The sequence below is a fragment of the Lolium rigidum genome, chromosome 5 (genome assembly GCF_022539505.1).
Source record: "Lolium rigidum isolate FL_2022 chromosome 5, APGP_CSIRO_Lrig_0.1, whole genome shotgun sequence".
NCBI classification, from domain to species: domain Eukaryota; kingdom Viridiplantae; phylum Streptophyta; class Magnoliopsida; order Poales; family Poaceae; genus Lolium; species Lolium rigidum.
The window spans coordinates 232,117,781-232,130,810 of NC_061512.1; the positions used below are offsets into that span (position 1 = coordinate 232,117,781).

Here is a 13,030-nt window from a genome sequence, read left to right on the forward strand (position 1 = left end):
AGTAAAGCACATAAGATGTGACGGAATAAAAATATAGTTTCACTAGAGGTGACCTGATAAGTTGTCGATGAAGAAGGGGATGCCTTGGGTATCCCCAAGCTTAGATGCTTGAGTCTTCTTGAAATATGCAGGGATGAACCACGGGGCATCCCCAAGCTTAGAGTTTTCACTCTCCTTGATCATATTGTATCATCCTCCTCTCTTGATCCTTGAAAACTTCCTCCACACCAAACTCAAAACAAACTCATTAGAGGGTTAGTGCATAATCAAAAATTCACATATTCAGAGGTGACATAATCATTCTTAACACTTCTGGACATTGCACAAAGCTACTGAAAGTTAATGGAACAAAGAAATCCATCAAACATAGCAAAACAGGCAATGCGAAATAAAAGGCAGAATCTGTCAAAACAGAACAGTTTGTAAAGATGAATTTTTCTGGGGCACTTAACTTGCTCAGATGAAAATGCTCAAATTTAATGAAAGTTGCGTACATATCTGAGGATCACGCACGTAAATTGGAAGATTTTTCTGAGTTACCTACAGAGAATACTACTCAAATTCATGACAGCAAGAAATCTGTTTCTGCGCAGTAATCCAAATCCAGTATCATCTTTACTATCAAAGACTTTACTTGGCACAACAATGCGATAAAATAAAGATACGGAGAGGTTGCTACAGTAGTAACAACTTCCAAGACTCAAATATAAAACAAAAGTGCTGTAGTAAAATAATGGGTTGTCTCCCATAAGCGCTTTTCTTTAACGCCTTTCAGCTAGGCGCAGAAAGTGTGAATCAAGTATTATCAAGAGACGAAGCATTGACATTCTTACCAGGGGAGTTGCGCCTACCTTTCTTACTCTTATTCTTACTCTTTGGTTTAGGGAATATGTGACCGCATCCGGGCGTAGAGGTAAAATTTAGAGTGCCTTTCCCCACATCTATGATTGCTCCCACGAGTTTCAGCAGGTATCTTCCAAGTGTGATTTGTCCTGTCCCTACACATTCAATAACGAGATAATCAGTGGATACCGTCCTTCCAAGAAAGGTTGTGAACACACCTTCAGCTATTCCCTTAGGAATTATAACAGAGTTATCAGTAAGAGTTATTCCTTCTCCTCCTTCAGTAAGTTCCCAAAGTGTCAAAGATTCATAAATACTTTTAGGCATAAGGCAAAACTCAGACATAATAACACAACGAGCATGAAAAGTTTCACCACAAGTAGCAACTTTAATGGTAGGCACCCACATTGAAGGTTCAAAGCTTAATGGAACATAATCATAATATTCGCGAATCTGGTTGTACCCTTCTTTTAAACATGACATATTTGTTTCGAGAGTGTTTAATCTATTATGAACGCTAGAAAGAGATGAATCAAAATTATTAGAGGAGCTAGATGATGTAACCAATTTTATTATGGCATTAAAAGCTTGATCCCATCACAGTGAAGGAAATCTCCTCCCACTACAGCATCTAAGGCATATCTATAGCGAAGAATAAGCCCAAAATAAAAGTTACTAAGAAGCAAACTTAGCGTCATTTTAGGTTCAGTTTTACTATAAAAATAAAAAATTCTAGACCAGGCTTCTTTAAAACTCTCCTCACCCCCTTGTTTAAAAGTAAAGATCGATTCCTCAGGTGATAGAGTAACAGCTACAGGGCTAGTCATGATAACAAAATAAACTAAATGCAAGTAACTAATTTTTTTGTGTTTTTGATATAGAGAACGCAAACAAGATAGTAAATAAAGTAAGTAACTAATTTTTTTGTATTTTTGATATAAAGAAAGCAAACAAAGCAGTAAATAAAATAAAGTAAAGCAAGACAAAAACAAAGTAAAGAGATTGGAAGTGGAAGACTCCCCTTGCAGCGTGTCTTGATCTCCCCGGCAACGGCGCCAGAAAAAAGAGCTGCTGGCGTGCAGTTGACGTGGGAGTTAGAGATCTCTGTGGTGTAACTTTTCTTCAGGTCCCCGGCAACGGCGCCAGAAAAAAGAGCTTGTTGACGCGTAAAGCACACGCCCGTTGGGAACCCCAAGAGGAAGGTGTGATGCGTAGAGCAGCAAATTTTCTCTCAGTAAGAAACTAAGGTTATCGAACCAGTAGGAGTCAAGGAGCACGTGAAGGTTGTTGGTGACGGAGTGTAGTGCGGCGCAACACCAGGGATTCCGGCGCCAACGTGGAACCTGCACAACACAATCCAAATACTTTGCCCCAACTTAACAGTGAGGTTGTCAATCTCACCGGCTTGCTGTAACAAAGGATTAAATGTATGGTGTGGAAAATGATGTTTGTATGCGAAGAACAGTAAAGAACAATGTTTGCAGTAGATTGTATTCGATGTAAAAGAATGGACCGGGGTCCACAGTTCACTAGTGGTGTCTCTCCAATAAGATAAAACATGTTGGGTGAACAAATTACAGTTGGGCAATTGACAAATAAAGAGGGCATAACAATGCACATACATATCATGATGAGTAGTGTGAAATTCAATTGGGCATTACGAAAAAGTACATAGACCGCTATCCAGCATGCATCTATGACTAAAAAGTCCACCTTCAGGTTAGCATCCGCACCCCTTCCAGTATTAAGTTGCAAACAACAGACAATTGCATTAAGTATGGTGCGTAATGTAATCAACACAAATATCCTTGGACAAAGCATTGATGTTTTATCCCTAGTGGCAACAAGCACATCCACAACCTTAGAACTTTCTCATCATCGTCCCAGATTAAATGGAGGCATGAACCCACTATCGAGCATAAATACTCCCTCTTGGAGTTACAAGTATCAACTTGGCTAGAGCCTCTACTAGCAACGGAGAGCATGCAAGATCATAAACAACACATATATGATAGATTGATAATCAACATAACATAGTATTCCATATTCATCGGATCCCAACAAACACAACATGTAGCATTACAAATAGATGACCTTGATCATGATAGGCAGCTCACAAGATCGAACAATGATAGCACATGAGGAGAAGACAACCATCTAGCTACTGCTATGGACCCATAGTTCAGGGGTGAACTACTCACACATCAATCCGGAGGCGATCATGGTGATGAAGAGTCCTCCGGGAGATGATTCCCCTCTCCGGCAGGGTGCCGGAGGCGATCTCCTGAATCCCCCGAGATGGGATTGGCGGCGGTGGCGTCTCTGGAAGGTTTTCCGTACCGTGGCTCTCGGTACTGGGGTTTTCGCGACGAAGGCTTTAAGTAGGCGGAAGGATAGGGTTGGAGGCGTCACGAGGGGCCCACACACTAGGGTGGCGCGGGCCCCTCCTTGGCCGCGCCGCCTTAGCGTGTCGCCACCTCGTGGCCCCACTTCGTATCCTCTTCGGTCTTCTGGAAGCTTCGTGGAAAAATAAGACCCTGGGCGTTGATTTCGTCCAATTCCGAGAATATTTCCTTTGTAGGATTTCTGAAACCAAAAACAGCAGAAAACAGTAACTGGCTCTTCGGCATCTTGTCAATAGGTTAGTGCCGGAAAATGCATAAATATGACATAAAGTGTGTATAAAACATGTGAGTATCATCATAAAAGTGCATGGAACATAAGAAATTATAGATATGTTTGAGACGTGTCAATCACCTCCCTCCTACCGTGGAGCGACAAGGAAGGAGAGGGAACCTACGTTTTGGCTAGTGAAAAAACAAGGAAAACGGAGGCTCGTGGCCTCGATGATGACGGCGAGCCTCCATGGCATGGCCAAGGAACGAAGCCATGTCATGGGCCCTCCTAACCAGCCTACCAATTTTCTGGTGACCGACTTTAACTTATTTGATTCGTATTGAGAATTTCAAAGTGTGTTGTTATAGTTTGTCTTTTTTTGAGTCCCATAGCTCACTGAAAGTTAATAGTAGTTATTTGAATTTTTTCCATCCAAACTAAAATACCAAATTAACGGGATTTTTGAAAAATCTCATAAATAATTAAAAGCAGTCATAATAACTCCTAGTATGATGCAAATAGGATAGATACTAATTTAATGAACTACAAAATTCATAGATATGCATCCAACATATCCTAAACCTAAACCCTAAACCAAACCACGCCCCCACTACATGGCTAGCTAGCAGTGGCATCCTGTACCGACATGCCACCCACAACAGGGCTATCTGGGGCGTGTGGCGCAGCCACACAACCACTACATGTCTACGTCTAGACTAGTAGCATGCTAGCTACCACTATTTTCTTGACCAGATAGGCGGGTGGATTCAACAAATCACTGTTGTGACACCGGAAGATACACCACTTGTGACATCATAGTGGTGGCATAACCACTTACCGATACGCCACTGGTATATCTGATGTCGTATCCTATTATGTAGTGCCACCAATGATGTGGTGACTATCAGGGCATTTCTGCTTGTGAAAAGGCCATAGCCACCACCTCAAAGTTGGTCCGTATGCCGGAAAAATATGGCGATTGCCCCAGGGCGCATGAGTGAAGGAGGGTCGAGAATACGGCAGTGTACTTGTTACTATATATTTCCTTTTACTTGTAGTATATAAGCTACTATTGACTATCTAGAAAAAATAGAAAGTCAACCTTACTTTACACGAACAATCTTACATACGGGGCCAATGTGTACCACATCAGAACAAAACGTTTATAACAGCAGTTGCAAGTTAGACGGAAGGCTCGAGTAGAGCCCGACTTTAAATTAATAAAACCACAACCATACACCGAACCATTCAAGTTACAACTCACACCACCGAACCGAACATAACAATATAAACTGACAAGAGTCTACTAAGGCCATGTGCTCCAACACACGCCTACCATACAACAAAGACACATAGATAAAAAGATAACTGGCAGAGGATAGTGCTATGGCTGCATCCTAGCAGAAGCATGGACCTCGCGTAGTCTGCCAATAGTCAACTCCACCGCTCGCGATCCTGTCTAGCACAGCTGTAGATATAAGGATATTTTGTATATGCAATCAGCAGGCTAGGATGGGAAGCGCCCTTCAATGGTAAATTTGTTGCGTATATTCCAAAGGGTCTAGCACAGCGCCACACAACTAATCCATAAAACCCGTTTTGTTTGGCCCCTGCAATGTTGGAGCGACCTGTATATGTCTGGAAGACACGAGGGGTTCCAGGTGCAATGCATCATTTTCCTAACTGCGCTCCACATGAATCTGGCTAAGACACAAGTGAAGAAGATGTGGTTTGTATCCTCCATCTCTCCACACAGGGCACATCTCCCCGAAGATGGGCCCCTTCGCCTACTAATGTTGCCATTGGAGGGTAGGCGTTTGAGCAGGAATTGCCAAAGAAAGATCCTGATCTTGAGAGGAACATCAATCCTCCAAAGCACCCCATAGTGTTTCCACGGCGTACTGTGGCAAAGCTTGAGGTACAAGGAGCGAACCGAGAACTTCCCGGAGGGTTCGAGCGACCATAGGAAGGAATCCTGACCCATCCTCAGACGAACCATCTGGAGATCCCTACGGATTTCTGCAAGTTCCGAGCGCTCCTGTATACCAAGCTCTCTGCGGAAGGGTAGGTCCCAAAGCCCGCCGGACCTGGCTTGGGCCACAGAGGTGTTTGGGTTCGCCGTAATGGCAAACAGGGCTAGGAATCTGTCCCTAAAGGGCCTCGGCCCTAGCCACCAGTCCTGCCAGAACCAGGTAGAAGTTCAACTATGGACCTGATGCCTTGTCCCCAAACAAAGCACTCTTTTGATCCTCTGCAGTTGCAAGTTTAATTTCGATGCTAGTCTCCCCTATGAATGTCGTGCATGTTTTGTGAAAAGTCATGTTAAATCAATCTCATATTCAGTTTCATGCACAACTTATTATTTTGAAAATTGGCAGGAACACTTGTATACATATGTGATACGGAGTGTGGTGCAGTGAAACAATTATTTTTTGTGTGTGAAAAAGTTGCAGAAATCCACAAATGTTTTATGTTCTTTAGTCCTTACTATAAGGGATTGTATTCCAATAACAAGTATAGATTGTTAACATATTGTCAACTTAGCACCGAAGCTATTGTACCTTGTAGAAAACATTTGACCACGGAAACAAATGATTGTGTCAGCTTTCAATTTATACTCCAGAAGTTTCTATAAATTTTCTTATATAACCATAAATTAAACACCTCTATTAAGATATTTTTAAGGCATACACTCTGGAATGTCTACCAATATATTTAATGATATTAAAAATAGGGAATAACATTTACATAATAAAACTATACAATTCATCAGTTGAAGAGATAGTGTGTATATGTCATGTTTTTCGTATTTAATTAAGGTGGTTCCTTTTCATTATTTTGTTAAGGGTGATATCCAAAATGGGAAAAACATATTTCACAACTAAAATATTTTTTAATGTTAAACATTGAAACTATATAATGAAAAACATAATGACAAATATTTAGGAACATCATTGTGTGGTTATCAACGCTAATGGATAATATAGAACATATTTTGTTAAAAACATGGTATATAAAAATACAAATAATTATAAAAGTTTTGTATAATTATATTTATTTTCTTGGAACGACCCTACATCATCAAAACTAAAGATGTAAGAGTAAGACTCTGCAGATATGACATGCATGAACACTTTCTTCATTCCCATTGTCTGCGAGCTGGAGTACGCTGCTCCCCACTAAATCACTTGTAGCCTGCCAGTGGCAAGAAAAAATACGATAGCCTTGGCCAACGTCTCCCTGATGGCATTGACAAGACCGTGCGGCATTGATGAGACGAGGGGTGAGATTTTAGTTTCTAATTAATTTACCACATGGATGTTTACTGGCCTGATTAGTTCTATGTATACCCTTACCCTTTTTTTTGTGGAAAAGACCTCACACACTTGGGTCGGGCAAAGCATAAAGAGCAGGAATGGACCCCGAGAGTCCCCAGCTACACATACGACCACTTAAAAGAAGCAAGGGATGGGCCAAGGCCCTCCCCGCACCAGATATATGGAAATAATGGTTTAATCGGTTTAACCTCTTTGGGTTAGTTCATTTTTTAAACTAGATTGGAAGTCCTAATTGAGTTTGTGAAGTTAAATGAACTGGCTCCATGTTGGCCTGGATTCTACAGTACGGTGTCGTTTTATTGTAACCCCTATAGATCGCTATATATCGTTGCTGCCACAACTGTTTGCTCGTCAAATTTAGGCCGCAATTTTTCCATCGTTGTCTATCCACCGGCCGCCATCACCGGCCGGAAGGCGCCACTGTCATGCCGCTTCTGTGTCGCCGCAACACCTCGCCCTTCTCGAGCCGTCGTCGCCACAAGTCCATCATCGCCTCGACCTTCCTTCTACCCACCCCCCCTCTTCTCATGCGATGTCAGACCTCGCCGCATCACATGCAACCCCCGACACTAAGTTTGTTCCTCTCCTTCGCCGACGATGTTGTCGACTGCCACGTCTAGGTTCCCCATCTTCGGTGAGGTTCTGGCCTTGATGGCGACATCCTCCACTATCGTTTCCTCTCCTCCGTTGATGGCCGTGCATCATCTCCTATGTTCATCCGCCCTTGTTCTTCACCTCTTCGAGGGTACGCTTTGGGGCGCTTGTTGTTACGTTAAGCATTAAATAGGGTTAACCGCCCCAAGAACTGAAAATAATCATTTGAGAAAGTCAAGTCCGGCCTGTGTATAGCCCGGCGCAAAAGTTGCACTAGTGGAAAACAGGGCATTCGTCCAAGCCTTTTGTCGCGGCCACGTCTGGAGCCACGACAAATGGCCTGGCCACGTCGCCCCGAAACCTTTTGGAGGGCTCTGGGCCTTTTGTCGCGGGCCGTACCACGACCCGCGACAAAAGGGGTGTCCCCTGCGCGCCCCGCGCCTGCCATGTGGTGGACCTTATGTCGCGGGTGGTAATTAAGCGACCCGCGACAAAAGGTTGGACCTTTTTTCGCGCCTCCGTTGTCGCGGCTGGCCGCCCGCGACAAAAGGGTCTTACGGCCCGCGACATTAGGTATGTTTTCCACTAGTGTTGGGCATACCTGATTTATTTTGATCTTTAAAAATCCTACGGTTTTCTCCTACCTTTTCAACGATCTCCGTCAACAAGGCTTTCGATCCCCACGACCTGATCCACTTACTCTCCTCTCACGTTACTATGAAGCGAAAAACACCACTATACTAATTAGAAGAAACAAGGTGAATGAGATTAACGAGGGTGAGTGGACAAAATCATGTGCAAACTCACGAGTTAGCAGTTTAGCTGGAACCACCACTTGCCTAGCGTTCGGAAATGGTGAATTCGGCCGCTTAATTCTAGCAGAACTAGCTCGGAGGTGCTTTGCCTTGGCCTAGCCCAGAATCACATGCATGTGACCAATTAGGCAATTACCCAAATTGTGCACCACAAGACTCGGTTTACCTCCATAAGACATAACAATCTCACCCTTAACATATTGGTTCCGTCTTGGACGGGCACTGTCCAATCGAAAAACCATGCGGTCTACTGTCCAATAGCATACGGTCCATTTCTACCCCTAGCTTGCACTAGGAATGCAACCACATAGAGGCGTGCCGTGCTAAACAGAAATATCGTGGCCACACAAATCCTACACAGTGTTTACAACAAATCCATAATTTTGTAGAACAAAACTGGAGTCGCGTATCACATATGCAGATACGCTGCTTCACGGTTCGAGAAGTGTCGAAATAAGCGGGACAGACATGGACACACATAAAAGCCAGCTAGGAATATGCCTACAAATACACCCGCCCTGTAGTGTCATCGGCAGGCACATACTGTCAACTCAACCGTAAACCAAAACCGAACACCTGAGAAAAAAAAAGGGGGCAGCGCTACGATCGAAGACGCATATGGGTTCCATGTCATGCATTAGTTCCTAGTACAAACTGACAAGAAAGAACCCACTCGTTCGCTGACAAGGGAACCCTGAAGTACACCAATGTGGCAGTCTACTGTATCATCAGTTTCATCGTGCATACACATTAAGTAAGATGATAATAATCCTGTAAAGCAAACGGACGCGCGCACGCGAGGATCAAATAATAACTGATCAAAACATCTTTTTCCTCCTCCACCAATCGAGCCGCACTTGCTTTGTTGCTTGGGTGGATCGTTGATCAGACATGCATGCATCCGTTGCCGTTCGTGTCGGCCTTGGCGTTGACGCAGCCGCTGCTGTGCTCCGACGAGGACCCTTTTCCGCCGCCGGAAACGTTGACGACGTCGAGGTTGTACAGTATCGGGATCATGACGAGGGACGACAGGAAGGCCAGCAGCGGGCCGAAGATCCATAGCAGGAGGGGCACCCCGGCGTAGAAGAGCCTGTTGCCGACGAAGTTGAGCGTGAACCCGCGCTCGAGGATCTCGCCAATGAACTCGCCGGTCACGAGGTCTCCGGAAAGGGCAGAGGTGTTGATGAGGAAGCTTGCTTGGTTGAGGAAGCAGATGGTGAGCGAGTGGCAGAGGAAGGCGAAGAGGAAGAGCATCAGCAGCGCCACGTACTTGAGCGCCATCATGTACTCGCCGTGCGCGCCAAAGACGGCGTCGCTGAGGGGCTTCTTGATGGTGTAGGTGCTGCTGAGCACGGCGGCGATGCCCGTGCAGAAGAGCACCGCCGTGGTGGCCATGAGCGTGGACCCCATGATCACGTTCCGGAGGGACTGCACCACCAGCACGCCCTTCTTGTCGTCGTTGTCCTGGCGAGGTTCAGAGTTTCAGTGCGGTGCCGCTCGGTTGGAGTACAGTGCTGGAGGCAAGAAGAGGGATGGTGGTGCGTACCTTCATCATGCCGGAGATCCAGACGCGGCGGCTGGCAGAGTAGACTCCAAAGGCGGTGGAGAGTGGGTGCCGGCGGACGGCGCGGTAGAGCCAGGCGTGGTAGAGCATGGGGAGGAGCAGGCTGAGCGGGATGAGGATCAGGTCCAGGAAGCTCTGCCTCCACACCATGGTCGCGCGAGCTGTGGGGACGGACGAACAAGCAAGCTATTCGGCCTGGTGTGTCTATATGCCCGTGAAGTAATAGCACGCGCACTTGTCGATCAACGGACGGCTACCTCACTCCAAGCTTGCCTGAATGAGCCTGAATTATGGGGGCCGCCCGCCGGAAACGTTGATTGTCGCTAGCTTGTTCCGGTGATCGATGAACCGTGTGGAGCTTGCTATATCTAGCTGTCGTTGGATGGGTGCGTCGTTATATAGGGGAAGGGAAGGTTCAGTGGCATCATACACAAGGGGCACCATCTTTCTTTGAGCTGAAAGAGGGGGACTAAAGGCAGACACACACACGACCGGCGACACCGATCGATCGACCTCCTTCGTGAGTCACGACCCAAAGCTGCAGGGTACGCAGTATAGAATGTGATCGATCGGTCGCGACGACGTCGCTCTTCGTTCGTTGGAGCCGATTGTTGTTTGATTTTCCACATGATAAAAAGTGAGGCGTATCGTTACGAAAGGGAACAGAGATCAAACATGACGACATGTCGATGGAGAGAGCTTTGCAGTGCATGCAGCGGTAGGGGTGGGCAGATAAACCGATGATCGAAAACCCTAACCCGAAAACACCAAGACCAAAAAGTCTAATAAATAAATTAGTAGTAAAATATATTATAGATCAAATTTACGTGAGACCGCCCCTATCTCGAGAATTATTTGATGTGAGTAAATTTTGGTTTTGTTGCATGTCAATCAAACTTCTATTGTTAAACGTTTATACCCGTCCCAATCTCCAAAAACTGGTTTTATTTCTGTTTGGCATTGTTAAACGTTTATACCGTCAATTGGCAATAGTACATGCACTAAAAGAAAGTCGAAAATATAATTTTTTTTCGTGAAACACAGTACATCTTAGGGGTTCACAAATATGCGCATACATTCATCTCTATAAGCACGCATACATATATCCTACCCAGAAAATACAACTCAAATATCGTCATTTTTTACTCGAAGTTTTGTGTTGATAAGATCGGCCACAGTACTGCTTGGTCATAATCGACCCCGAACCAAAAAAAAAAAAAAATTGCGTCTAGTTGGGCATCTGACGTGCAGGACGTTGCTTCAACTGCGCTGGGCGCCTGGGCCTGAGGGCTGAGGCTATGTACGTCGCTGGCGTATGTACGTCTACCTAGGGCTAGCACAGCAGCAGCGGTGGCCAACAACCACCGGCTCCGGCTCCGGCGACAGACGGTAACTGACAGTACACGTCATTAACACGGTTCACCTCTCCTCCTATAGCTCGTTCCGTTTCCTGTAATTAAGGTCACGCTTAGCTAGCTAGCACAGTCAATTAACACCGGCCAGTCCTAAAATAGCGGGTGAATAGCTCCTATGCGACGTCTTTTCTAGTTATTGGAAAGAAAACAACGTAGTTCGTAGAAATAGCCCGCATACGATGTTCCTGACGACGCAAATAGCTAGCATGCGACACTTCTCAAACAGCGGTAGACAGTTTATCAACTCAAATTACATGGGCTGAGCGGGACTTACAACTTATCCACATCAGCACAGGACACCTCCGAGCGTGGGACCTACCTCTTGTCCACCTCACCGCGGGACCCATAGCTTATCCACCTCACTGCATGGGACCCATAGCTCTCAGCTGGTTCAAAACAGAGCCACCACGCCCCCGCGGTGGAGCAATCCCCGACCGTTGCATCCTCCTCTGCATCCTCTCTTCCCCCCTTCTTCTCCAACGACGACGAACGGCAACGCGAATAAACGATGTCGAGCTCCTCTTCCGCCTCCCAGCTCAAATGGCCACGCTACGGTCCAGTGCCATTGAGCAGCTGCCCTGATTGCCCACGGACGACGCCCCTGAAGAGGCTGGTCACCATGAGTGACAAGAATGGCAACGCCGGGCGTGAGTTTGTGAAATAAGAGATTAAAGCAGAGCCAGGGAAGGTGGGATCTGAGTTTCCCTTCTACCAATTTTTTTTTATTTTCCTAAATTTTGCGTTTTCATCCGATTTAGGAATTAGGGTTAATTTTTTTTCATTTTACAGGATATGGCGAAATGCACATATTTTGAGTGGCTTGATGAGTACATCAGGAGGATTGAGATGGAGGGCGCAACCCTGGGGTTCAATTTGCCGTCGGCGGTGGAGCAATTAGGATCTGCTGCTACGGTGGGGAAATCGGAAGGGATTGCGGAAGAGATGGGTTGAAGGAGTTGAAGAAGATCAACAAGCAGCTAGTGAAACTTGTGAATTTGAAAAAATAGGATAATTTGATGGCCGGGCTATTTTATTTTTGTGTAATTTCTCTCAGCTTTGTTTATCTCTTGATCATTAGCCGTTCGACAAAGCAATCAGTGTTCGCTTAACAATTTCCATGCTTTGTAATAGTTCTGAGATGGATCTTATGCACACTATCTTTGCATTCAATAAAATGCAACAACAATTTGGCAAAAGTACCATGTTGTTCAGGTCGCGCGGTGTGTGCAGGGTTTGCAAAGTTCAGTTAAATGAAAAAAAAAACAACAACACGTTCTAGGAAAGGCCAGGCCTAATAGTGCTTTTCCAGGCCCAATACGAAACTTATAAGTGTTTTTAATAGTGGTTCAAATTTGAATTTCAATTTGTAATAGTACTGAGAATTTTTATAAGTGTTTTTATTGGATGGTAGTGCATGCTCCCTTTAGACTGAGCATTTTAATACACAATTGATTTACCACATTTTTTGGCCAAATAAAATGGATACTAGAAGGAAATAGATAAAAACATTAAAACTAGATTAAAAATACACATTAAAACACTCATAATAGTAGCATTACGATATTTAGTGTCATGTCACGACACGGACATGTACATAGTAGTCTTTTTACACATAGATAAAAAACATTAAAAATATATAAATACTAGGGGGCTGGCCCCATCCCAAACCCTAGCCTAGTTGGCGTCAATCTGTCGGCCATCCAAGTCGCCGGGAGGCTGTCCTACTGCCTCGCCGGTGGGTTCCACCCTGCTGCCTTCCAGTCCTTCGCCCTCGTCGCCCTCTGGGCCGCGTTGAATGCAGCCTCACCCTCCTCCCGGAGCCGTGCTGCGATGCGAGCCTCCCTG

General features: G+C 45.2%; 1 protein-coding gene across 1 annotated transcript; it reads right to left on the minus strand.

Annotated features, from left to right (window-relative positions):
- Positions 1 to 8,799: 8,799 nt before the first annotated feature.
- On the minus strand, positions 8,800 to 10,117 carry LOC124654666. Its single transcript, XM_047193662.1, has 2 exons — positions 9,753 to 10,117; positions 8,800 to 9,670 (listed from the first exon to the last, which is right to left on the minus strand). Exons 1-2 carry the CDS (start codon positions 9,918 to 9,920, stop codon positions 9,092 to 9,094), a joined length of 747 nt encoding a protein of 248 aa, XP_047049618.1. The 5' UTR covers positions 9,921 to 10,117; the 3' UTR covers positions 8,800 to 9,091.
- Between the last annotated feature and the right edge of the window lie 2,913 nt (positions 10,118 to 13,030).